The sequence below is a fragment of the Bison bison genome, unplaced genomic scaffold (genome assembly GCF_000754665.1).
Source record: "Bison bison bison isolate TAMUID 2011002044 unplaced genomic scaffold, Bison_UMD1.0 scf7180017851016, whole genome shotgun sequence".
In the NCBI taxonomy this organism is placed as follows: domain Eukaryota; kingdom Metazoa; phylum Chordata; class Mammalia; order Artiodactyla; family Bovidae; genus Bison; species Bison bison.
Genome location: NW_011481589.1, coordinates 606,649 through 633,535, shown reverse-complemented (window position 1 = coordinate 633,535; position 26,887 = coordinate 606,649). Strand labels below are relative to the sequence as shown.

The 26,887-nt window shown below is 39.8% G+C and overlaps 1 protein-coding gene across 4 annotated transcripts in view; it reads right to left on the bottom strand.

The window, feature by feature from the left end:
• OSBPL9 (oxysterol binding protein-like 9) overlaps positions 1 to 25,966 on the bottom strand; it is a 164,788-nt gene extending 138,822 nt beyond the window's left edge. For all 4 annotated transcript variants that reach the window (XM_010849699.1, XM_010849714.1, XM_010849722.1 and 1 more), the window contains exon 1: positions 25,833 to 25,966. In XM_010849699.1, coding sequence (XP_010848001.1) covers positions 25,833 to 25,943 — 111 coding nt within the window. In that variant the 5' untranslated portion in view covers positions 25,944 to 25,966. The remainder of the gene's footprint in view (positions 1 to 25,832) is intronic.
• Between the last annotated feature and the right edge of the window lie 921 nt (positions 25,967 to 26,887).

The following is a 26,887-nucleotide window of genomic DNA, read 5'->3' as shown; positions in this document are numbered from 1 at the left end:
AACACATGTATACCTGTGGCGGATTCATTTCGATATTTAGCAAAACCAATATAATATTGTAAAGTTTAAAAATAAAATTAAATTAAATTTTAAAAAATGAAGGAAAAAAAATATTTCAGAATTTTAAAACTTAAAAATAAATAAATAAATAAATAAACAGGGTTAAAAATGAGTTCTTTACTAACAAAATAGCTGGCAAAAACACAGTTGACAAAAACATTCCCTAAGCATTTAATAGCCCTTTTACTGTACCCTATATTTATCTTCTCTCCAAAAGTGTCACGGCAAAACACAAAAATAATAATTAGGTTTGAAAATACCCAATGAGAGTTAGAATGCAACTCAAACAAGGTAACAAACATCCTTGATTCTCTTCCATTTTTAAAAATCAGATTATAGTAGATAAACAAAGGGCAAGACGGGGTAATAAATAATTACAACAAACAGAACTAGGAAACAATCAGACAAATTCAGACTGTGGGACATCCTATAAAATAATTGGCCTGTACTATTTTTAAATGTAAAAAAAAAAAAAAAAAGACTAGCACATAAACAATTGTAAAAATAAATTAAATTAAAAGGAGCAAAAATAAATTATGTGCATACAGGCACAAAGTACTGTGAACTACAGAATGCTCCCTGCCATTGAAAAAGATTAGGGAAAGCAACAGAGAAGGGATCAGGTCTCAAGCTTTAACCTGGGACTTTAAAAAAAACAAACAAACAGAATTCTAGAGAGAGAAGGTAGGCAAAAGAGGTATTCCAAGCAAGGTAACAACATCAGCAAAGGAACAGGTACGGAAAACTTCACACATGAGGTCTTCACAGAAGTGCAGACTTATAGCCCAAGCACAGAGTGTGAAGAAGGAGGTGGAGAGAGGTGGAGAGATGAAGCTGAAAAGGAGATGTGGGGACCAGGTCCTGGGGGGATCTGAAAGAAACAGTGAGTAGTTAAGGAAATTAAACTTCAATAGTTAATGGAGAGCTAAAGGTTTATGAACATTCTCAAGGGTGTGTTATAGAAAAACAGAAGTTAAATATGAGAACTTGGGGAAAAGGGATGATGGTGACATTAACGATACAGCAAAAGCAGTAGCAGCATCAACAGTAGCAGCAGACTCTCACTCATTGATGACCTCCATGTGCTATGCACTTTATACACAGTAAACCTCACAAGACCTTGCATTGGTAAGAGTTATCCACATAAATGAAGGTGACATCAGGGAGATCAAGTAAATTACCCAATTAAATTACATGTGTAAAATATAGCAGTTTGATACGGCCGACACAGTTTGGAATGGCTGCCCTGCCAATCATTCTCCCACATCATATCTGTGCTGATACCCTTGAATCCTGCTCCTTCTCCACAATGACACAGAGCCCTCTCCCTCATTTTCTTGCCACTCAACTCCAATGTGTAGCCAAAAAGAAGCTGGTATGACTAAGTCCCCCTAGGCACAGTGAGTGCTGAGGGGTGGTTATCTGATCAAGCTGGCCAATCACAGGACCTATGACCTCAGGGACAAGGCAGGATGGACTCCTTTCACAGGAGTTTTTCTACTGGCGTTGAGAGAAGAGTTCCTTCCTATATGTTCTTGAAGCTTAAGGAACAGTTGCCACAGGTCTTGTGCCCTCTACATGAAGGAAGCAATAACTAAAGCATACACGCTGAGAGAAGGAGAGGGGAGAGGCAGAAGGTTCTAGCTGCAAGTGATCTCCAGCTATCCTCTGATCTGAAGCAAACCTGCAAATGCTATTCACTGAAGAGCAGGGGGTTTTGTTTTGGAAGTTTGGCAGGGGGCACTGTTTTTGTTTTTGATGCTCTTATTGTCTCTTTGGGTTTTTTTTACAAATACAAGTACTGATGAGAGAAAGAGCCAACAAACATAACCCCAACTCCGGTGATCTTCCTACCGGGTGCTATGCTAACAATGTTCTCAAACTTAGTAACAAAAGTATTTTTTAGCAAGTTAGCACAAACATGCCTCCAAGCCACAAGGCTCAGCACCTTGAGAGGTACTCAGAAAACAGACACTAAAATCTTTTCAGCGATTTAAGAAAACAGAATCCCCCATGAAGCAGAAAGATACAGGGGTGATGTGTTCTACTTCTAAGAGGCTCCAGGACTAACAAAGATTGTTGGATTTGGTGGCTGGATTTGCTGGTTTCTTATATCTTACTAATGCAAGGGCAGTGGATTCTGATATAACAAGCCATACAATCAAAGATCACTTTTTTGACTTTGCTGGTGGCCCAGTGACTAAGACTCTGGACTCCCAATGCAGGGGGCCTGGGTTCAATTCCTGGTCAGGAAACTAGATCCCACATGCTGCATCTGAAAGATCCCACATGCCTCAACAGAGATCAATGACCCCACATTCCACACTAAGACTCAGCACCCCCAAAGAAATAATTTATATTAATCCTTATGATAACCCCAAGCTATTGATTCAGATTACAATTTGTATTAAAATTTCAAAGTAAATTACCACAAATACAATATAACGCTGCCTATCACATGCCTGTCCCCCAAAATCCATTCTCCTCTTCTTCCTTTCAGTATTAACATCCTCCACCCCAAATTTTAACTTACATGGAGAGTACATCATGCAAAAAGCCGGGCTGGACGAAGCACAAGCTGGAATCAAGATTGCCAGGAGAAATATCAATAACCTCAGATATGCAGACACCACCTTTATGGCAGAAAGTGAAGAAGAACTAAAGAATCTCTTGATGAAAGTCAAAAAGAGTGAAAAATTTGGTTTAAAACTCAGCATTCAGAAAACTAAGATCACGGCATCCAGTCCCATCACTTCATAGCAAACAGATGGGGAAACAGTGGAAACAGTGACTGACTTTATTTTGGGGGGGCTTCAAAATCACTGCAGATGGTGACTGCAGCCATGAAATTAAAAGATGCTTTCTCCTTGGAAGAAAAGCTATGATTAACCTAGACAGCATATTAAAAAGCAGAGACATTACTTTGCCGACAAAGATCTGTCTAGTTAAAGTTTTGGTTTTTCCAGTAGTCATGTATGGATGTGAGAGTTGGACCATAAAGAAATCTGAGCGCCGAAGAATGGATGCTTTTGAACTGTGGTGTTAGAGAAGTCTCTTGAGAGTCCCTTGTACTGTAAGGAGACCAAACCAATTAATCCTAATGGAAATCAGTCCTCAATACTCATTGGAAGGACTGATGCTGAAGCTGAAACTCCAATACTTTGGCCACCTGATGCAAAGAACTGACTCCTTAGAAAAGACTCTGAAGCTGGGAAAGACTGAAGGCAGGAGGAGAAGGGGACGACGGAGGATGAGATAGTTGGATGGCATCATGAATTTGAGCAAGCTCAATGGACATGAATTTGAGCAAGCTTCAGGAGTTGGTGATGGACAGGGAACTCTGGCATGCCGCAGTCCATGAGGTTGCAGAGTCAAACATGACTGAGCAACTGAACTGAACCCCAAATTTTAACTGAACACATGGCTCCCCTGCTAACTATTACATTTCAAGCCTCTTGCAGCTAGCTATATGCTGTATCTAGGTATAGGCCAGTGGGCTGTGAACAGAAGCAATGTGCAATGTTTCTTTTGTGCCTTTCAAAAGAAACTTCTTGAAAAGAAGTTATTTGCAAATGTAATCGAACATTATCCAAGACTGATCATGAAAAGTAAAAGTGTTAGTCACTCAGTTGTGTCCCACTCTTTGTGACCTCATGGGCTGTGGCCCGGGCCAGGTTCCTCTGTCCATGGAATTCTCCAAGTAAGAATACTGGATTACAGGAGAAAAAAAAAAAAAAAGTTAAAAAAAAAAAAAAAAAAGAGAGAGAGAGAGTAAATACTGGAGTAGGCAGCCATTCCCTTCGCCAGGGGATCTTCCCAACCCAGGGATCAGACCCAGGTCTCCTGCATTGCAGGCAGATTCTCTACCATCTGAGCCACCAGGGAAGCTCTGGGACTGACATACGTTAAAGCCATAAAACAAGCCTCAATAAATTTAAAAGAACATAAATAAAACAAAGTATGTTCTTTGACCAAAACAGATTAAAAGGCACGCTCAATAACAGAAGGAAATTTGGGAAATCCACAAACAGGTAGAAGTTAAATGATACTCCTAAACAACTAATGGCTCAAAGAAAAAATAACAAGGGAAATTTGAAAATACTTCAGATGAATGAAAATCAATATTCATTATTGATTGTTGAGGAATATTCCCCATCATTCATCCCTCAAGTTTTACACTACAGATAACTCCCGCATCTCCCACTCCACATTATAGAAAGGCCTCAGTTGAGCAGTAGCAGGTGGCACTAGTGGTAAAGAACCCGCCTGCCAATGCAGGAGAAGTAAGAGAGGCAGGTTTGATCCCTGGGTTGGGAAGATCCCCTGCAGGAAGGCATGGCAACCCACTCCAGTATTTCTGCCTGGAGAATCCCCATGGATAGAGGAGCCTGGTGGATTACAGTCCCTAGGGTCACAAAGAGTCAGACACGACTGAAGCAACTTAGCACACATACACGCACATACTACAGATAGAGACTTTGTTGTTGTTTAGTCACTAAGTTCTGTCTGACTCTGGACTGCAGTACATCTGTCCTTCTCCCCTGCTCTTCATTATCTCCCGGGGTTTGCTCAGATTCATGTCCATTTAGTCGGTGATGCTATGTAACTATCCTCTGCCGCCCCCTTCTCCTCCTGCCCTCAATCTTTCCCAGCATCAGGGTCTTTTCCAATGAGTAGGCTCTTCACATCAGGTGGATAGAGCTTTAGGGAAATATACAGAATCAGTATACAAGGGGACAATGATGTCTGGGGTCTTTCCAAGATCCTGGAAGATGACTGCCTTCCTTTAAAGAAAACAGACACAGAACAGAGATATATATAAGAACATCGTTAAGAGCTGGAACAGCCTGGAGGTAATTATACTAATTATGATATTATACTAAGTATAGAAAGTATTAATAGTAAAAGAACTACAGTAGGAAGGTCAGAACTAGAACCAGAAAGTCAGATGTTTTGCTGACCGAGAGATTAGATCTGTTCTTGTAATAGGTTACGTATCTAACACAGAGATATTGCATCTTGATACCAAAGCCTGATGCCTTTAAATATCTATAGCTCTCTTTGGCCTGCTTCTGCATATAAATTTGGCATCCCATATAGCTTGCTTACAGAGACTGTATTAATGTATGAATCAGATAGCCTAAATATGCAGTCTCCTTAACAATTATATTTCTTGTTATGAATTAACAAATTTGAATATTAGTTTATGCAATAGTGACCACAATGTAAATACACTTAATGAATATTATTACATGTTAAACACTAATAAACTTTATTTTTTTGTTAACATGTACTGAACTCTTAGATTTGATAGACAGAGTACCTGATGAACTATGGACAGAGGTTCGTGACATCGTACAGGAGATAGGGATCAAGACTATCCCCATGGAAAAGAAATGCAAAAAAGCAAAATGGCTGTCTGAGAAGGCTTTACAAATAGCTGTGAAAAGAAGAGAAGCGAAAAGCAAAGGAGAGAAGGAAAAATATACTCATTTGAATGCAGAGTTCCAAAGAATAGCAAGGAGAGATAAGAAAGCCTTCCTTAGCGATCAATGCAAAGAAATAGAGGAAAACAATAGAATGGGAAAGACTAGAGATCTCATCAAGAAAATTAGAGACACCAAGGAAACATTATATGCAAAGATGGGCTCAATAAAGGACAGAAATGGTATGGACCTAACAGAAGCAGAAGATATTAAGAAGAGGTGGCAAGAATACACAGAAGAACTCTACAAAAAAGATCATGACCCAGATAATCACGATGGTGTGATCACTCACCTAGACCCAAACACCCTGGAATGTGAAGTCAAGTGGGCCTTAGGAAGCATCACTACGAACAAAGCTAGTGGAGGTGATGGAATTCCAGTTGAGCTATTTCACATCCTAAAAGATGATGGTGTTAAAGTGCTGCACTCACTATGCTAGCAAATTTGGAAAACTCAGCAGTGGCCACAGGACTGGAAAAGGTCAGTTTTCATTCCAATCCCAAAGAAAGGCAATGCTAAAGAATGCTCAAACTACCACACAACTGTACTCATCTCACACGCTAGTAAAGTAATGTTCAAAATTTTCCAACCCAGGTTTCAGCAATACATGCACTGTGAACTTCCAGATGTTCAGGCTGGTTTTAGAAAAGGCAGAGGAACCAGAGATCAAATTACCAACATCCTCCGGATCATCGAAAAAGGAAGAGAGTTCCAGAAAAACACCTATTTCTGCTTTCTTGACTATGCCAAAGCCTTTGACTGTGTGGATCACCACAAACTGTGGAAAATTCTGAAAGAGATGGGACTACCAGACCACTTGACCTTTCTCTTGAGAAACCTGTATGCAGGTCAGGAAGCAACAGTTAGAACTGGACATAGAACAACAGACTGGTCATTAGGAAAAGGAGTATTCCAAGGCTGTATATTGTCACCCTGCTTATTTAACTTATATGCAGAATACATCATGAGAAACACTGGGCTGGAAGAAGCACCAGCTGGAATCAAGATTGCCGGGAGAAATATCAATAACCTCAGATATGCAGATGACACCACCCTTATGGCAGAAAGTGAAGAAGAACTAAAGAGCCTCTTGATAAAAGTGAAAGAGGAGAGTGAAAAAGTTGGCTTAGAGCTCAACATTCCAAAAACTAAGATCATGGTATCCAGTCCCATCACTTCATGGCAAATAGATGGGGAAACAGTGTCAGACTTTATTTTTTTGGGCTCCAAAATCACTGCAGATGGTGATTGCTGCCATGAAATTAAAAGCGCTTACTCCTTGGAAGGAAAGTTATGACCAACCTAGATAGCATACTAAAAAGAAGTATGCTTTGTCAACAAAGGTCCGTCTAGTCAAGGCTATGGTTTTTCCAGTGGTCATGTATGGATGTGAGAGTTGGACTGTGAAGAAAGCTGAGCGCCAAAGAATCGATGCTTTTCAAATGTTGTGTTGGAGAAGACTCTTGACAGTCCCTTGCACTGCAAGGAGACCCAACCAGTCCATCCTACAGGAGATCACTCCTGGGTGTTCATTGGAAGGACTGATGTTGAAGCTGAAATTCCAAAACTTTGGCCACCTGATGTGAAGAGCTCACTCTTTTGAAAAGACCCTGATGCTGGGAAAGATTGAGGGCAGGAGGAGAAGGGGACGACAGAGGATGAGATGGTTGGATGGCATCACCAACTCAATGGACATGAGTTTGGGTAAACTCCGGGAGTTGGTGATGGATAGTGAGGCCTGGTGCACTGCAGGTTCATGGGGTGGCAAAGAGTCAGATACGACTGAGTGACTGAACTGAACTGAACTCTTATAATCCTGGGGCAGTGCTTTAAACACAATTAAATACAATTTTATTTACTTCTCATACCAATCTTATGATATAGGTTCTTTTATTATACCCATTTTATAATTGAGAAAATAAAGGCTCAGAAAGGCGTAAGTTACTTGCCCATGGATTCACAGATAACAGGTAGATAGAGAGGATTCCGGAGAAGGCACTGGCACCCAACTCCAGTACTCTTGCCTGGAAAATCCCATGGATGGAGGAGCCTGGTAGGCTGTAGTCCATAGGGTCGCAAAGAGTCAGACATGACTAAGCGACTTCACTTTCACTTTTCACTTTCATGCATTGGAGAAGGAAATGGCAACCCATTCCAGTGTTCTTGTCTGGAGAATCCCAGGGACGGAGGAGCCTGGTGGGCTGCCGTCTATGGGGTCGCACAGAGTCGGACACGACTGAAGTGACTTAGCAGCAGCAGCAGCAGAGAGAATTCCAATCCAGGTCTGACTCTAAAGGTTATGCATTTCTACCACAGTTACTACAGATCTGGTTAACTTAAGTCTCCTTTCAAAGTTTCTCCGAGCCACAAAGGCTGTGTGTCAAATCAGCGATCCTCTGAATTCATCAGCGCAAATATCACCCCACAAAGCACTGCAGCAGTGCTTCAGAGGGTGGTACCCCCTCTGCCTTCTGAACTACTGCTAGCATATAAACCCTAGGTCATTAGACCAGATAGAGGTCCACATCACTTATCTGAGATTTTTGGTTCAAATGTGCTTTAAAATTCAGAATTTTCAAAAAGTACCATACAAATAGTACATAAACTGTCACACACCTGCAACAGAGTCTGGATTATTAAGCATTTAATTAATTTCACAATCAAGCATACTAATATTTTGGTAGTACAACATACATTTATATTAAGCATAATGGAGATTATAATTAACCACACAGTTCAAGGCAGGCTTTACTTCCAAATGAGAATATAACACATTTAGGAAAAAAAACTTCTGGAATTCAGAGACTCAGGGATTTCTGAACTACAGGTAAAGGACTGGAGACTCGTATTTTGATCTGTGATCTCTTAAATTGTAAAGTCCCAGGTCTTTTACTGTTTCTTAAAAAGGATAATTTTATCTTTAAGTCAAAAATTCAGGTCAACAGATGAGTGACAAGAACCATTTCACAGGGTTTAATTAAGCACAACTCTGATGATGGGGGTTTCTGGATCCTTTCCAAGAAAAGTTAACCATAAAAAAAAAAAAAAGAAAAGAAAAGTTAACCATAACATAAAATACTAAATAGTAACCTAAGTACTGCAAATTACTTAGCATGTCAATATATACTGAACCTCAATGTATAGTTTCTATTTTTGTTTTGTTCCTCAAAATCAGTTCAGTTCAGTCACTTAGTCGTGTCCAACTCTTTGTGATCCCATGGACTGCAGCATGCCAGGCTTCCCTGTCTATCATCAACTCTCAGAATTTGCTCAAACTCATGTCCATCAAGTTGGTGAAGCCATCCAACCACATAGGCCTTGTCATACTCCTTGCCCAATTTAGAACCAGTCTATTATTCCATGTCCAGTTCTAACTGTTGTTTCTTGATCTGCATACAGATTTCTCAGGTGGAAGGTAAGATGGTCTGCCTTTAAGAATTCTTTAAGAATTTTCCAGTTTATTGTGATCCACACAAAAGCTTTGGTGTAGTCAAGAAAGCTGAAGTAGATGTTTTTCTGGAATTGTCTTGCTTTTTCTATGATCCAACTGTTGTTGGCAATTTGATCTCTGGTTCCTCTGCCTTTTCTAAATCCAGCTTGAACATCTGGAAGTTCACGGTTCACATACTGCTGAAGCCTAGCTTGGAGAATTTTGAGCATTACTTTGCTAGGATGTGAAATGAGTGCAATTTTTAGGTAGTTTGAACACTTTTTGGCATTGCCTTTCTTTGGGATTGGAATGAAATCTGACCTTTTCCAGTCCTGTGGCCACTGCTGAGTTTTCCAAATTTGCTGGTATATTGAGTGCAGCACTTTAACAGCATCTTCTTTTAGGACTTGAAATAGCTCAGCTGGAATTCCATTACCTCCACTAGCTTTGTTCATAGTGACGGTTGCTAAGGCCCACTTGACTTCAGACTCCAGGATGTCGGCTCTCGGTGAGTGATCATGCCACCATGATTGTCTGGGTCATGAAGATTTTTTTTGTATAGTTCTTCTGTGTATTCTTGCCACCTCTTCTTAATATCTTCTGCTTTTGTTAGGTCCATACCATTTCTGTCCTTTATTGTACCCATCTTTGTGTGAAATGTTCCCTTGGAATCTCTTAATTTTTTTGAAGAGATCTCTAGTCTTTCCCATTCTATTGTTTTCCTCTATTTCTTTGCATTGATCACTGAGGAAGGCTTTCTTACCTCTCCTTGCTATTCTTTGCAACTCTGCATTCAGATAGGTATGTTTTCTTTTCTCCTTTGCTTTTTGCTTCTCTTCTTTTCTCAGCCATTTGGAAGGCCTCCTCAGACAACCATTTTGCCTTTTTGCATTTCTGTTTCTTGGGGATAGTCCTGATCACTGCCTCCTGTACAGTGTCACGAACCTCTGTTCATAGTTCTTCAAGCACTCTATCAGATCTAATCCCTTGAATCTATTTGTCACTTCCACTGTAGAATCCTAAAGGATTTGATTTAGGTCACGCATGAATGGTCTAGTGGTTCTCCCTACTTTCTTCAAATTTAAATCTGAATTTTATACTGCCCAAATACTAAATAGTGATTAATGTTATTTCACAAAAAATGACTGAAGGAAATGATAGGGGTGTGTTAAACTCCAGGAAGTTTATGTTATTTAGTACTTTTCCCACCAAACTGTACAGTAATAATCCATTATTATCATTCAACTTCACTTTTTCATCAAAAATTGCCCAAGAGTGTTTCTCCTTATTTGGAAAAGACTAAGTCAGGGCCCAAGACAGTAAGATCATGAAAAGATGAAAAACAAGAACAGCACTAGAAAAATTTAAAGACGGGAAAATTTGTACAACACCTAAAATAATCTGGTTAGCAAGAACAATAGCCAGAACCACAGATATCTGAACTCTCAGTCCTAATTCTAAGACTCTTCCTACATGCCTCAATTTAGAATAAGGTTATGCTACAAAAGCTCCTTGTTCTGATTTGGAATTTAGAACTGAGAACACATTCTTGCGAATAAATTGTTGAAAATGGTCCCCAGATTAGCTAGGAAAAGCACTCAAAATACAGCATGTGATCAAAAGATAGGGGGGAAGTTGTTATAAATTCAAATACTGCCCAAGAAACTATTTTCTTAAAGCATTTCTTTTAGATGTTGTTGCTTAAGGGAAAGCAAGACTACAAGGAAAAAAAAAACAAAAAAAGACTACAAGGAAGAATAAGGAAGTAGGTCAAGAATTCAAGAACTGTGCCAAAGGGCTTAGGAGACTGTGGAGGACTTGATTAGTTAATGATCTATGATAAACATTTTACTTTTATAAACAGGGTGAGCGGGGGAGGGAGAAACACTTTTTAAAAAGGCAATTTAAAAACACTCATTCTAAACAGACTTGTGATTGCCAAGGGGGAGAGGGGATGGGGGGGATGGCTTGGGAATTTGGGGTTAGCAGATGCAAACTATGATATACAGAATGGATAAACAACAAAATCCTACTGTATAGCACAGGGGGCTATATTCAATATCCTGTGATAAACCATAATGGAAAAGAATATTTTAAAAAGTGTATATATATGTATAACTGAATCACTTTGGTGTACAGTAGAGACTGGCACAATATTGTAAATCAACTATAATTCAGTAGTAAATAAAACTTTAAAGAATAAAAACACTCATTCTTTATTAGGTCTAATTTTACTTCAGAATTGCTGTTGCTGTTCCATTGCTCAGTAGTGTCCGACTCTTTGCAATGGGTTAAAAAAAAAAAAAAAACGAAAGCAGAAGAGCTGACACGCAAGCACAGAACAGAGGGTTGGTCACACAACGTATCATCTATCTGAAATGTACATTTCATCCTCTTCTGGGTGATGAAAATTTCAAAGAATTATGTTCAAGAATGTGCCACTATCTTTCTGTGGTCATGTTTTGTGAATATAAAAAACTCATTACTCAACAAATTCTAAGACTTAGTATCTGCTCCTCCTTTCCCTTCTCTAGGAGGCTTTCTCTTTACTGGAATGGAAAGAGAGTTTTTCATTCATCCTTGGTGTTTCAACTTAGATGTAAAAGGACTCAGTACTTTTTAATGATTCATCAATGCAGTCTCTACCTTAGAATAATAGCCTATGCAGAAGGTTTGGGAGAAGGAAATGGCAACCCACTCCAGTGTTCTTGCCTAGAGAATCCCGTGGACAGAGGAGCCTGGTGGGCTGCCATCTATGAGGTTGCACAGAGTCGGACATGACTGAAGCTACTTAGCAGCAGCAGCATGCAGAAAGTTTATTTCATTGTGATAATGATGTAACTCAGTTATCACCTATAAGCAGACTAGTGATAACTTGGGTTTGTCATTTTAAAATATCAACACTAGCACAATTCAGTGAGAGAACATTCTATCTGGAGTTAGAAGACTTAATCACATACAGAGAAACTACTGTGTGAGTTTTTAAGTCTCAATTTCTTCATGTGTAAAGGAAGTAATATATAAACTACTTCACCTGTTGCTCATTCCATAAATATTTACTGAATATTCACTAAATGCCAAGCATTGCTCTAGATGCTAAAGGTAAAATGATGAAGGTAAGTCTCTGTTCTCACAGTACTTACATTCCAGAGGAGGGAAACAGACACTAAACAGGAAAAACAAAGTAAGTTTAGCAGCTAACAATAAATGCTATGAAAAAATACATCAAGACCAGTGTGCTACACCAAGGAAACCAGAATTGAAAGAGACACATGTACCCCAATGTTCATCATAGCACTGTTTACAATAGCCAGGCCATGGAAGCAGCCTAGATGTCCATTGGCAGATGAATGGATAAGAAAAATGTGGTACATATACACAATGGAATATTACTCAGCCATTAAAAAGAATGCATTTTAATCGGTTCTAATGAGGTCGATGAAACTGGAGCCTATTATACAGAGTGAAGTAAGTCAGAAAGAAAAACACCAGTACAGTATACTAACGCATATATATGGAATTTAGAAAGATGGTAACGATGACTCTATATGCAAGACAGCAAAAGAGACACAGATATAAAGAACAGTCTTTTGGACTCTGTGGGAGAAGGCAAGGGTGGGATGATTTCAGAGGGTAGCGTTGAAACGTGCATATTATCATATGTGAAGCAGACCGCTGGTCCAGGCTCGATGCATGAGACAGGGTGCTCAGGGCTGGTGCACTGGGATGACCCCGGGGGATGGGATGGGGAGGGAGGTGGGAGGGGGGTTCTGGATGGGAAACACATGTGTGCCTGTGGCTGATTCATGTCGATATATGGCAAAAACCACTACAATATTGTAAAGTAATTAGCCTCCAATTAAAATAAATTAATTTTTTAAATAAAATAAAATAAGCTTATATTCTAAACCATCAAGTGAAAAAAAAAAAAAAGACCAGTGTGCTAGTGCTAGTGACTGATAGTGAGGTGTACTTTAGACAGGTTGTTAAGGAAAGGCTTCTCTGAGCAGTGATGCCTAAATGAACACCTGCATAACAAGAAGGGAATCAGGCATGCTACAGTCATGGGAGAGTATCAGTCCAAGAAGCCAGAAAATATACACAAAGACCCTGAGATAGGAACAAGCTTGAGGTGTCCAAGGAACAGGAGGAAAAAAAAAGCTACAGTGGATATAGTGGTGAGCAAAAGGTTTACTGTAGAAAGTTAAGTGGAGAAAGATCACAAGGCCATCCGTTCAATTCAGTTCAGTCACTCAGTCGCGTACGACTCTGTGACCCCATGGACCGCAGCATGCCAGGCTTCCCTGTCCATCACCAACTCCCGGAGTTTACCCAAGCTCATGTCCATTGAGTCGGTGATGCCATCCAACCATCTCATCCTCTGTCGTCCCCTTCTCCTACTGCCCTCAATCATTCCCAGCATCAGAGTCTTTTCAAATGAGTCAGCTCTTCACATGAGGTGGCCAAAGTACTGGAGTTTCAGCCTCAACATCAGTCCTTCCAATGAACACTCAGGACTGATCTCCTTTATGATGGACTGGTTGGGTCTCCTTGCAGTGCAAGGGACTCTCAAGGGTCTTCTCCAACGCCACAGTTCAAAAGCATCAATTCTTCAGTGCTTACAAGGTGGTAAGTCATAGTAAAGAGTTTGAATTTTTTTTTCCTATAGCCACTAGAGAATTTTAAGCGGGGGAAAAATATGATCTTCCTTTTTCCTTTTTTTAAAAGATCACTTGGGCTACTGATAAAAAAATGGACTTTAGAGAGCAAAAAGGAAACAAAGAGAACACTTACGAAGTTTTTGCACCAGACCCGGGTGGTTTATATGCTATAGTGGTAGCAAGGAAAAATGGAAGAGGTTATGAGGCTTAATGAAGCGATATATTTGACAATACTAGAAAATACCTACAACAATGATTAATATAGTAGAGGCTTATGGCACACTGCATTTTCCAAAAATGGCCTATAATGGTATTTCTCATCCTACAAGCTCTTTTAGAACTTTGTCACTCCCTCATTAAGAAGTAGAGTCTTCTGTTTGTGGGTGGGTTTTTGAACTGCCCTTAATCAAGTAGCCTGGGTACTATCCAGCTGAGCAGAACTATGGGAGATAATACAGATTATTGTACATTGTCTTCCTGCATCACAGACAGCATAGGAATCTTAATCTCCCAAAGCCAGATGACTGAGATCTCATTAAGTAAGGATGAAGGAAAAAAGATATCCTTTGCTCATTTTGCTAGTTGAAGAAATACAATACAAAATGGTACAACATATCTATAGAAAATTTTTTAATAAAATGCTTCTGGGTTGTAGATTATTATATATATATAATGATTCCATTTATATAAAATATACATAAACGTGTATTTAAGCATAAAGAGTTGTTAGGAAAGCTATTCTCCAAAACACAGATAGTAGGATTTCAGGTAGTACTTTGCTTCTTTCTATTTTATATGCTTTTTCAATTTTTTTTAAATTAAGGATATATTGCATCTCTTCAAGAGCAATGAAACTATCTTTTTGAAATTTAAAATAAAGAGTAATAATGTCAAATTCTGCAGAGACAGTGCTATTAAAATGAAAAGTTAAAAGCACCCACTGGGTTCAGCAACAAAGCTTTCACTGGAGACTTTTGCTAGGATATTCAGTGAAATTTGGAGGTAAAAACAGATTGCTGTACAGTAAATGCATGAATAAAGACAGACAATGTAGAAGACTCTTTCAATAGGTTTATCTAACTTGAAGAAGAGAGGTGAAGATGGTTTTTCCAGGGGGACATAGAATTAGCAAAGATATTTTTCAACTTGAGAGAGATATAGCCCAAGTTTGTTAATGAAAAAGTCAGTATATCCTAAAATTCATACAGAAATTCAACGAACCCAGAATAGCCAAAACAATCTTGAGAAAGAACAAAGCTGAAGGGCTTACACTTTCCAATTTCAAAACTAACCGTACCAAAAAAATGAAAAGCAACAGGCAATCCCAAAACGTATTAAAATTTTCCATATGAAATTGTTACAACTATGATGTTTAGTTGTTATATTGCAAAATATTCTTAAACAACAAAAGTCTGTACATAGAAAGAAGTAGAAGACAATGGGCGAGAGGAAGGAGAAAGCAGAAAAAGGAGAAAAACCTATAGACTGAGATTCTCTAAAAATTCGTGAGTAGATGGAATCCAGAATACCCAAGGATTGGTGGTGTTGCTTAATTGCTAAGTTGTGTCCAACTCTTTTTGCAACCCATGGACTGTAGCTTGGCAGGCTCCTCTGTCCATGGGATTTTCCAGGCAAAAATACTACAGTCGGTTGTCATTTCCTTCTCCAGGGGGTCTTCTAAACCCAGGGACTGAACCTGCATCTCCTGCATTGCCAGGGGGGTTCTTTAGCACTGAGCCACCAGGAAAAGCCCACCCAAGGATTACCTCTTCCATTATGTCAGGGAGGACGCAGGGAAGGGATAGGCAGGAAAATAGTTATACCAATAGGTGGCAGTACAGGGAGTTGAGAGTGTTCCCACCAAATGAACTCTATTGTCTCTGGGAAGCATGGTATCATTTATGAGAGACGGAGGAAAGAGGAAGATCAAGAGACTAGAGGCAGCTGCCAGAATGACAAACCAAATATTCATCCAATATTTCATCTGTCCACCTGTGCCATAAGAGTAATGCTAAAATAAAATGCATTCAATTAAATAAGTAGACAATTTAGCATGAAGGCTCAATGTGAAAAAACTCCAGGAATCAGAATATTAACATTCATAATAATCTTTGTCATGTGAATGGGAAAAAATTAATTTTGAATACCTCAAAATACTTTCCCCAAATATGATTTCATTTATATGATTCCATGTATCATGTACCAAAAAAGTAAAATTTTTTAGTTTAAATTAGTCTAAGATGATTATCCTTTACAATATAGTAAATGAGAAGAAAAAGACTCAGCTGGCCATTTGTTTTTCTCTATAAGCAGTAAAAGGAAATAGGTCCTTAATCTAACTCTCTTGAGCATTGTTCTAGCTAGCTTTGACTGACATTATACAACTAGTTGAAAATCTAATCCTATGACAACTGCCACATATAACAGTGGCATATTTAAGAATATGCTCTGCTTTCTATCCTTCTACAAATTACTATCATCAACAAAACTGCCTGCAATAAAGCAAGAACTGACTGCTTGTCTGATGTACCACACTAACCAAAAGATCCCACACAGTTCTACAGGGTAAGGATGATTAAAACAAAGCCATTGTTATTAATACAAGCTTAATCAGGTTTTACATAAGCCATAAACACATTTGTTATCAGTATATTTTGCAAAATTTACAAGGCTGTATAAGCAATGATTCCAAAACAATCTTCTACATCACATCTCTTAAAGGGCCTTGGACATTCCATTCACTATGAGAATGATGTACTATATTTATAGGGCTTGAAAATTATCATGCTAATAGTACTATCAAGGAGTTTACAAGCTTGCTGTACAGATAAAGAATGCAATAGAGACTTCCCTGGCGGTCCAGTGGTTAAAACGCCACACTTTACACTTTAGAGGGTGCAAGTTCCATCCCTGGTTGGAGAACTAAGATCCTACATGCCATGCACAGCACAGCCAAACAAAAAAAAAATCAAAAAAGAGAAAAACTAAGGCTGACTAGGGTATTCAAGAAACCACAAGACATAAAATTTCCACATACTTCTTTTCAGGGCATTTAGATTAGGTACAATTTTTCTTGTGTTCCTTTTGCAATTCTAAAGCTATTTTATTAATTTGGATTATTAATATGTACCATGTAAGCTTAATAAAAAACATTTGATATAACCAAGAAGTTTACTTACAAAAGTATAAATTCACTTTTAAATGCTTGATGGGAGTGGTGCTGATACATTTCTAGGAGAATCTGAGATTCCCTCTTTTACATCTTTGCAAGAAAAACACATATATTTAAGCTCTTCAAAAACCTAAAATCCAAGAATTAGATGAGAGATTTTATCACCTTCCAGACATTGCTAAGGACTGTCAAGTAATATTTAAATGTGTTCAGATTACCAGTGTTTTTGAAATGCAAAGTCACTATGACTCTCTTCCAGCTAGCATGTTAACAGCAAAACACATCATTTCTCCAATGATTCCTTTTAAAGAAAACCTTGAGTGACCCTGACAACTTACTAACTCACTATTTCTAACTTTTCTCTCTGAAATGTCATAAAGACAATACAAAACAAGAAAGAGTGTTAAATACTTACAGTTCATGACTAAACAAATCATATTTTATAACCTCAACTAGCTCCTCTTCAGTTCAGTTTAGTTGCTCAGTTGTGTCTGACTCTTTGAGACCCCATGAATCATAGCACACCAGGCCTCCCTGTCCATCCCCAACTCCCGGAGTTCACTGAGACTCACGTACATCAAGTCGGTGATGCCATCCAGCCATCTCATCCTCTGTCGTCCCCTTCTCCTCCTGCCCCCAATCCCTCCCAGCATCAGGGTCTTTTCCAATGAGTCAACTCTTCGCATGAGGTGGCCAAAGTACTGGAATTTCAGCTTTAGCATCATTCCTTCCAAAGAACACCCAGGGCTGATCTCCTTCAGAATGGACTGGATGGATCTCCTGGCAGTCCAAGGGACTCTCAAGAGGAGAAGACTCTTGAGAAGCCTATATGCAGGTCGGGAAGCAAGTTAGAACTGGATATGGAACAACAGACTTGTTCCAAATAGGAAAAGGAGTACGTCAAGGCTGTATATTGTCACCCTGCTTATTTAACTTATACTCAGAGTACATCATGAGTACACCACAGTTCAAAAGCATCAATTCTTCGGCGCTCAGCTTTCTTCACAGTCCAACTCTCACATCCATACATGACCACTGGAAAAACCATAGCCTTGACTAGACGAACCTTTGTTGGCAAAGTAATGTCTCTGCTTTTCAATATGCTATCTAGCTTGGTCATAACTTTCCTTCTAAGGAGTAAGCGCCTTTTAATTTCATGGCTGCAATCACCACCTGCAGTGATTTTGGAGCCCCAAAAAATAAAGTCTGACACTGTTTCCACTGTTTCCCCATCTATTTCCCATTAAGTCATGGGACCAGATGCCATGATCTTAGTTTTCTGAATGTTGAGCTTTAAGCCAACTTTTTCACTCTCCACTTTCACTTTCATCAGGAGGCTTTTTAGTTCCTCCTCACTTTCTGCCATAAGGGTGGTGTCATCTGCGTATCTGAGGTTATTGAGATTTCTCCCAGCAATCTTGATTCCAGCTTGTGCTTCTTCCAGCCCAGCGTTTCTCATGATGTACTCTGCATAGAAGTTAAATAAGCAGGGTGACAATATACAGCCTTGACGTACTCCTTTTCCTATTTGGAACAAGTCTGTTGTTCCATGTCCAGTTCTAACTTGCTTCCTGACCTGCATATAGGCTTCTCAAGAGGCTCCTCTTACAACCTGGTTAATTTCAAAGTGACCCTGCTGCTGATAAGTCGTTGTGTCCAACTCTGTGCGACCCCATAGACAGCAGCCCACTAGGATCCTCTGTCCCTGGGATTCTCCAGGCAAGAATACTGGAGTGGGTTGCCATTTCCTTCTCCAATGCATGAAAGTGAAAAGTGAAAGTGAAGTCGCTCAGTCATGCCGGACTCTTAGCGACCCCATCGTCTGCAGCCTAGCAGGCTCCTCCATCCATGGGATTTTCCAGGCAAGAGTACTGGAGTGGGTTGCCATTGCCTTCTCAGAATGTGACCCAAGTTATTCCTTTTTCCACTTCCCATGGCCACTAATCTAAATCTTTACTACATTCCTTAAATCTTAACTCTACTCTCATCTTCAATAAATACCCTGCTTCCCATCCCTAAAACATTTAAGCATACTCCTACCTTAGAAGCTCTTTCCTCTCAGTTCCATATTCCTTTGTTCCTCTTTCATAATGAAACACCTTGAGCAATCTAAACTCATCTTCTCTACTTCTTGCCTCCTATTTACTCTTCAAACCACTCTGACTTCCAAACTTCTGACTCCATGGGAACTTCTCTTTTTCAGGGCATCAGTGATGTCCAACTTGATCAATCCAATGAGTATTTTTAAGATTTCATCTATTCAATTGTCTCAACAGTATTCAAGCCAGTTCCTGCCTTGACTCCACATTCTGGTTTTTCTTGGCTATCTGTGGCTGTCCCTTTTCACTCTTCTGTGCAGGCTCTTTTCTCTACCCAAATCCCTTAGAAACGACTGTGATGGCTTAAAATCCCTCCATAAATTGACACTCCTTTCAAAAGGCAGAGGCTAATTCTCTTTCCCATGCCTAAAATTCCCATCCCCTGTAGCATGAACTGAACTTAATGATTCATTTCTAATAAATGGAAGAAGGCAAAAGTGATGTTCTCAGACCAGGTCAAATAGGCACTTCAGCTTTCTCCTTGCTCTCACTTGGATTACTCCTTCTGGGTGAAGCCAGATAGATGCCCTGTCACGATGACTCTCATGTAGCCCAACAGAGAGGTTAGCTGGTGAGGAACTGAGGCCACCTTCCAGGAGCCAGTAAGGACTAAGGCTTTCTGCCAACAGACATGAGAGTGAGTCATCTTGGAAGCAAATCCTCCAGCTCCAGTCAAGTCTTTCAAATGACTGCAGATATAGCCAATGTCTTGACTGCAACTTCATGAGAGACCTTGAGTCCAAAGTTCTGAGTCACAGATAATAAATGTTTATTGTTTTAAGCAGCTAAAATCATTATGGCCAATTTGTTATAAAGCAATAGATACCTAACCCAATGGTGTTTCTCAGTGTTCTATCTAAAGCTCTCTATTATTCCCACTCATTCACCCTCTCATCTCTCCATATGTGTAAAGCTAATATTTATCTGTAGCCCAGATTTTTTTCTTAAGTTCCAGACTATGCAATATCTTTACTACAATTTCAACATGCCCCAAAGCAACTACCATTCTCCACCCAACCTATACTTATCTTCCCTATCATCATTCATTCAACTAAATCTAAAAACCTGGATTTCATCAAACTCTTCCTTCCCCTTCACTCACATCCAATCACTGAAATCCTGTCAATAGGACTTCACTATTTCTCCATAATCCAAATACAAACTTTACCTGAACCTATTGTTTAATTTTAAAAATCACAGAGAGACAACCAGACATCATGGGCCACTTGATGTACAGGTTCCCTCTGTTCCTAAGAAACCTTCCCTAAGCCAAAATGGCATAAAGCAATGACGCAATTGCCTTAGGATACACCTTGCTAACAGATGCACAAAATAAACTGAGATAAAGTAAAGATGCTCACAAACACAGTTCAAAACTACAGCAGCTTGCTACTATGTATTAATAGTTCCCAGCATGCATGCAAGCTGAGTCGCTTCAGTTGCATCTGACTCTTAGTGACCCTACAGACCTCCAGGCTCCTCTGTCCATGGGATTCTCCAGACAAGAATACTGGAGTGGGTTGCTATACCCTTCTCCTTGGGATCCTCCCAACTCAGGGATCGAACCTGTATCTCTTATGTCTCCTGCATTGGCAGGTGGGTTCTTTACCACTAGTGCCACCTGGGAAGCCCATAGATCCCAGGGAAGGAACTTGCTGGTGTCACTCTTGCTGCTTAGGGCGCTCACTGACTCTATAGCAGCTCGCTGTGGAAAAACAAAAACAAAAACTCTGAATGCCATTTTTACTTTTTGTGTATTTTCCACAAAAGCAAAAATCCTCTTTGGATTTCTTTTGGTTAGCAAAAACAGGAAAATAGGTCTTTTCTAAAAAAGAAGTAGAGTAAAGCAAACTATCAGAAAGTGGAGATACTTGTAATATGTTCCACCTACAAAGTATTGCTGCCCAAAGTGGGGGGAAAAAGCTGAATTTAATTAAGCTTCTAGCTTTAAGTATCAGTTTATAGGAAACATGGAGGATAAAGGAACATGTTTAAATACACCACAAGAATACTCTCAGCAAAATCTAGAATGTGGAAAATCTAGAGAATAATTTGCTTTCTTCAACAAATGAATGGCAAAGAAAAAGAGGGAGGGAAGGCCTACAGAGTAAAAGAGACTCAGTTTTACGTGTGGCTCTTGTTTGGAATTCTGACTCAAATAAACCAACTGGTGAGGGTTTGAGAAAATCAAGGAATGTTTGAGAAAAATCAAGGAACTTAAACACAGTAAAACATATTGAAATATTCACAAATGAAATAATAAGAGATTTGGGATCTGCTTTAAAGTAATCCAGTGGGGTAGGAAGGAGCTTTGGGAGTATTAATAAGACAAGATTAGCCATATATTGATAGCTGCACAAGCTGGGTGACAGGAATTCATTTTACTATCATCTTTCGCGTTATGTTTCAAACAAATTTTGTATTATGAAAGTTTTTTCCACAACAAAAAGTGCTTACAACACTTAGGTGACTTTCCACTGCCCTGAGTGAAAAGTTTAAATTCCTTAGCTCAGTTTACCAAGAAAGTCTTTCATTAACTGGCCCCTGCTTCTTTCTCCCTCTCATCGCACTATTGTCCACCTCACAGCCTAAATTCCAGGACTAACAAGCTCCTTACTCATGTCTCTTTCAAAAACATCTATTCCCTCTATCTCAAGCAGTTTTCCCTCTCTGCTTACATGGCTAATCTCTACTCACCACTCAGGTCAAAGCAAACCTACCTCTTCAAGGAAATCTTTTCCAAGACAGAAGCAAGCTGCCCACCTGTGTACCTCCCAACATCCTACTCTTCTCCATCACAGCTCTTACTTGATGTACACCCCGGCAGACTCTAGGCATCATGAGAACATGGACTATTCCCATCTTATTTACCATTTTAACCCCTCTTCCCAGCATAGTGCCTAGCACATAGTACATCCTCAATAAACATTTGATAATCAAAAGGTATGAACACCTGCTTTCTAGTCTAACAACTCCTCACATATATCTATATCTCCTTCAATTTTCTTTCCTTTCTCGTCTTTCTCTGTGATCATGATTCACATAAATGGTTAGCTGTTTAAACAGTGTTCCCAAATTTATATCCTTATCCCTCTCAATAAATATTCAACTAACAGGGGACTTTCCTGATGGTCCGATGGTTAAGAATCTGCCTGCCAATGCAGGGGACACTGGTTTGCTACCTGGTCCAGAAACTAAGATTCCACAGCCGGGGGGCAACCAAGTTCATGGGCCACAACCACTGAAGGCCTTGCGCCCTACAGCCTGTGTACGAAACCTGTGAAGCCACCACAACGAGGAGCCCACACACCGCAATTAGAGAAAAGCCCATGAGCAACAACAAAGAACCCATGTGCCGCAAGGAAGACTCAGTACAGCTCACCCTCAAATTCAACTAACAAATTCTATGCTATAATCTAACAGATCTTCATCTCCAGGCCTGACCTATGGCTCCAAATACCTTCTGGATTCAATCTCCTGTTATCTCCCTTCATGCCTTTACATTAAAGAAGCTCAGAAATTCTCACTATCTTCTTAACGGACTTTATGTTCTCAAGTTTCCCAATTTGTGCATATTTCCCACTGCCTGAAATGCCCTTCTTCTCTTCTACCTTTAAGTCTCGGCTCAAACGTCTCTCTAGCCTTTTTTAGGCAATGTTCCCACAGCAGTCTATTCTTACTTCTATTGTAGAATTTATCACACTTTTTTGAAATTATGTTTAGGTGTCTATTCTGCAAGATTTTGAGTTCCTAGATGGAAGGGACTCTCTCCTTCATGCTTTTATCTCCGGCATATATAGTAAAGTGAAAATGAAAGTCGCTCAGTTGTGTCTGACTATTTGCAACCCCATGGACTATATGCTCCATGGAATTCTTAAGGCCAGAATACTGGAGTGGGTAACCTTTCCCTTCTCCAGCGGATCTTCCTGACCCAGGAATCAAACGGGGGTCTCCTGCATTCCAGGTAGAGTCTTTACCAACTGAGCTATGAGGGAAGTCCATATATAAAGTGCCTATTAAAAAGTCCCAAATAAATGCTTCCTGAATAAACCACTGTTTCTAATAATTAAAAGACAGGAGCGTGACCTGAAAAGGTTGCCTAAATCTATTTTCTAAAGAAGGTAATCAATTTTTCTGTTCCTGTATTAAACAGAATATCTACTAAACGGTTTTTCAAGAACTGAAAATTTACATAAAATGAAAATAAAAGAAATGTAAAGTAAAAAAACTATTCATTCCCAGAGGACAGGTAAGGGTCTGGGCCCAGGACCAAAAGTTCAGGTGAAGGTGAGGTTTGGGTGAAACTATTTAGTTCACAGCAATTCCCGTGATCTTTTCCAAAACCCTGAGATTATCTCAATATCAATTTTTGGTATAGGCCAACTCTAAAGCAAGGTCAATCTAGTTTCGTTCAGGGTTTCCATGGCCACCCTAGAACAGACAGACCTCCAACTACAGAGCCAGACCAGAGTGCAAGTGATTAGAGTGACTTGCTATTTACTGCTCTGCTTAAAATGCTGTGCAACTATTCAGATAATCTTCCTGGAAGATGCAGCTCCAAGTTATCAGCAGCATGCAGATCATTAAGATGTACCTTCATCCTTCCAAATCCTAATGTAATGAAACAATGTTGAAGTGTACAGAATTCACTGCCAATATTCAATGTGTCTCCTACTTTCTCTTTAAGTGAATACCTATCCTTTTCTCATCTTTACTGGACCTCCTTTAATTTGGCATTGAGTATCATCTTATTTTCACAAAATCATTTTATTTTACAATATTCCTCTGTTGTTTCTCTACAAACAAATACTTTAACACCAAAAAAAAAAAAAAACAAGGAAAAAAAAGAAAAGAAAATTTCTAAACATCCATTAGTGAGAAATATGATACCTCCTTCTACTGGCAAGGATGATGTTTTATAGTTTAATCTCAGTAGGGAGGATAAGTAATGGGAGAGAGAAGAAAGAAGCATAATTTAAAAAGCCATGTTTAGCCAAAGACAAGGAGAAATTTGTCAAGATACTCAGAAACTAAAGGGCAAGGAGGCAGAAAAAAGATATGCCAAAGTGAGAAAAACAGGAAAAAAAGAAGATTCTGTCTGGGAGAGGAGTTCCCAAGAACCCCAGCTTGGGGCCCCTCCAGTGTGGCCCTAAATTCAGACCCACACAAATTTGAGATCTGTAGAGTAACTTCATTCCACAGTGCCACTGAAATTACTTTGAATGGGCTGGAAAGGGTCCATGCGATTTTCTGATTATCACTTCTACTGAAACTTATTATTACTCTTCATCTATCTGAACTATGAGATTTCATAATTTCAGAGTTTTCAGGATATAATGTTCATTTGCCTCTCTTTCATAGCTAGCTAATCTTGAACAATGTATTTAAATTTCATTCAGGTTTGTTCAGTCTTTTCCCCCTTCAAAATTATGTAAAGAAAGGAAGTTGGTGTGAAAGTTTTTACTTTTTACTCCTGTAGGTTTGTCTTTAGTAACTCAAAGATTGCATTTTTCTCATTCCTGTAGTGAAAGTGAAAGGAAAAAGAAAGCCATGTTACTTAGACTCCTGATAACACTGCTTACTGCTAGCTCTGTGACCTTGAGCAAATCGCTGAAAAGCCTGGAGCCTCAGATTCCAAACTGTAAAATGGGGATAATGAATACTTTATTCTGCAGTTATTGCAAGTAAAAAGAATCAAGGGAACCACCTTATTAGAATATAAGCTCCAGAGAAAAGGATATCTTGAACTTTGTTGATTCAAGAAAAGAATATCTTGAACTTTGTTGATTCTCGCTCACATGCACACGCATGAGCACACACATCCACACACACCTAGCCTAAAGCAATAATAATTAACACGTAGTGGGCGCTCAATAAATATTTAAATTAACGAAAAAATATCAATACTAGTGTCCCCATTCCTCTCGTTGACATTAATCCTTCTTCCATAGTCACAATTTTTTCCCTTCTATTATTTTCTAAAGACTTCAGGACATTTCTGTTTTGTCGTTTGAAGAGGCTTCCTCCCTCTCATTGGCTATTATTAACTAGACACCATTCAGAGACAATACCTTTGGAAGTAATTTCTTTAATTCCACCCACCTTCCATTTCTAACGCGTCGGGGTGGAGCGACATTCAGAACATAAGATTCTCAGCAATTCATGGACCTTTCCCGCAGTCACTGATGTGTGTTTAACGACACTGAAGCCCTTAACTCAGCTCTTCCCAGAATATAACTTCCAGGAGACATCGCACTAATGCAGTCTCTCTTCGCTAACAAGAGACTTGCTGTGTAGGAAATCCTCTGCTCTCAAAAGTTAAGGCGTCGGTTACGCTCGCCCCCCGCTGAATGGAGGAGAGTCCTGTGAAAGACACACTCAACTTGGGCAGACTGGAGGTATTTCCGAATCCTTCATGTTGAGCAACGCCCAGTCACTTTCAGGACCTGGCCAAGCTCGTCAGACCACTGCTCTAAGAAAGCAGCGCTCCTCAATCCCTGGAGGGAAGCTAAGGGGCGCGGCCGTCTACAGGGCCTGGTGGGGGACACTGTCAAGTCCATGATAACATGTGGAAACTGCACAGATCCCGAGACCGAACCCTTCAAGCCACGACTACAACCATCTACCTACCTACAACGCGCCCCCCTGTTTACCGCCCAACAAATACAGGACCCTAAGAAAGGAACACGGCTCGCCCCCACCCCATAAATCATACAACCGGTGCCTATTTATTGGCTGCGCGAGCATCTCCTTCACCCTCATTGGCTATCCGGGGCGCAAAACCCTCCCCTACGAGGGAACCCTCCCGTACGGCGGCACCCCCATCCTAGCAACCTCTACCGGGCTACCAAAAAGCCTGTTCCCCACCTCCACCGAGGAATCCCGACTCCCAAGGCAGCCGGGGATTTGCCTCCAAGGACTTACTGTGTAGTAGGAGAGCAACCCTGCATTGTAGTCCAGCACGAACCAACGGTACTGCCAGCCCTTCATTACGTTAGTCCATTTACTCAGCGGCCCCTCCATGATGGACGCCATCTTGGGAGCCGCCAATGACAACAAACGGCCTGACGTCACTCGCCTATAAGGCTTTCAACATTCGGTGGGCGTGGTCATCGCCTACAGGGGCGGGCCCAGGGTGGGGCCAGCAACTGCTTCCCGCCTTGGTAGACTCGCGGACCCACGCCTCCAGCTATAAAATTCAAAAAAACGATTTTCTTTGGGAGTCTGTCGTGTGTAGGACTCCATGCCCGAAATGTGAAGAATTAAAGCATGAATACTGAAGTTAAGATTACTTATTAACATAGATAATTTTACTGCCCATAATGATACCTTACACATGCAAATAATTTCACATCTGATATTCATTTAAGCAATTATTTCACAAACCCATTCATTTAATAAATATTTTTTGTTTTGTGCTGTAGGCTTGGGGGTTCAGCAAAGCCTTCATGAGGCGAACAGGCAATAAGAAAATATACAATTGTAATATACAATTGTAATTGTATATTACGATTTGGTAATTTGGAAACAAATTAAGCAAGTGAAGAGGCAAAGGGTAAGGGGCTGCAATTTTAAGTTCCCAAATTGAGAAAGCCTGAGTGAGAAGGTAACTTTTGAGCAAAGACCTGAAGAAAGAGGGAGGCTGGCAAAGAAAGAGCAAATTGTTCTTTGTAAGTAGAGTAGTGAGCCAGGGAGGAGGTAGTTGGAGATAAGGTCAGAGAAGTAAGAGCAGATTTCTTAGAGCCTATAAAGACAATGGAAGTATTGTCCTAGAATATTGAGACAATGTTTGAGGTCCTGGCAATGCAACACTGAAGGAGACAAACAGATTCCTTGTTGAGAGATAAGAGCTTAAATTCTGTGATGGAAAGCAAACACAAAACAAATAAACATGAAAAATATCTAATAGTGATGAATGTCTTGTGGAGAATTTAAGTAAGTGGATGTAATAGGAAGCCAATGGGTAGCTACTTATAAAG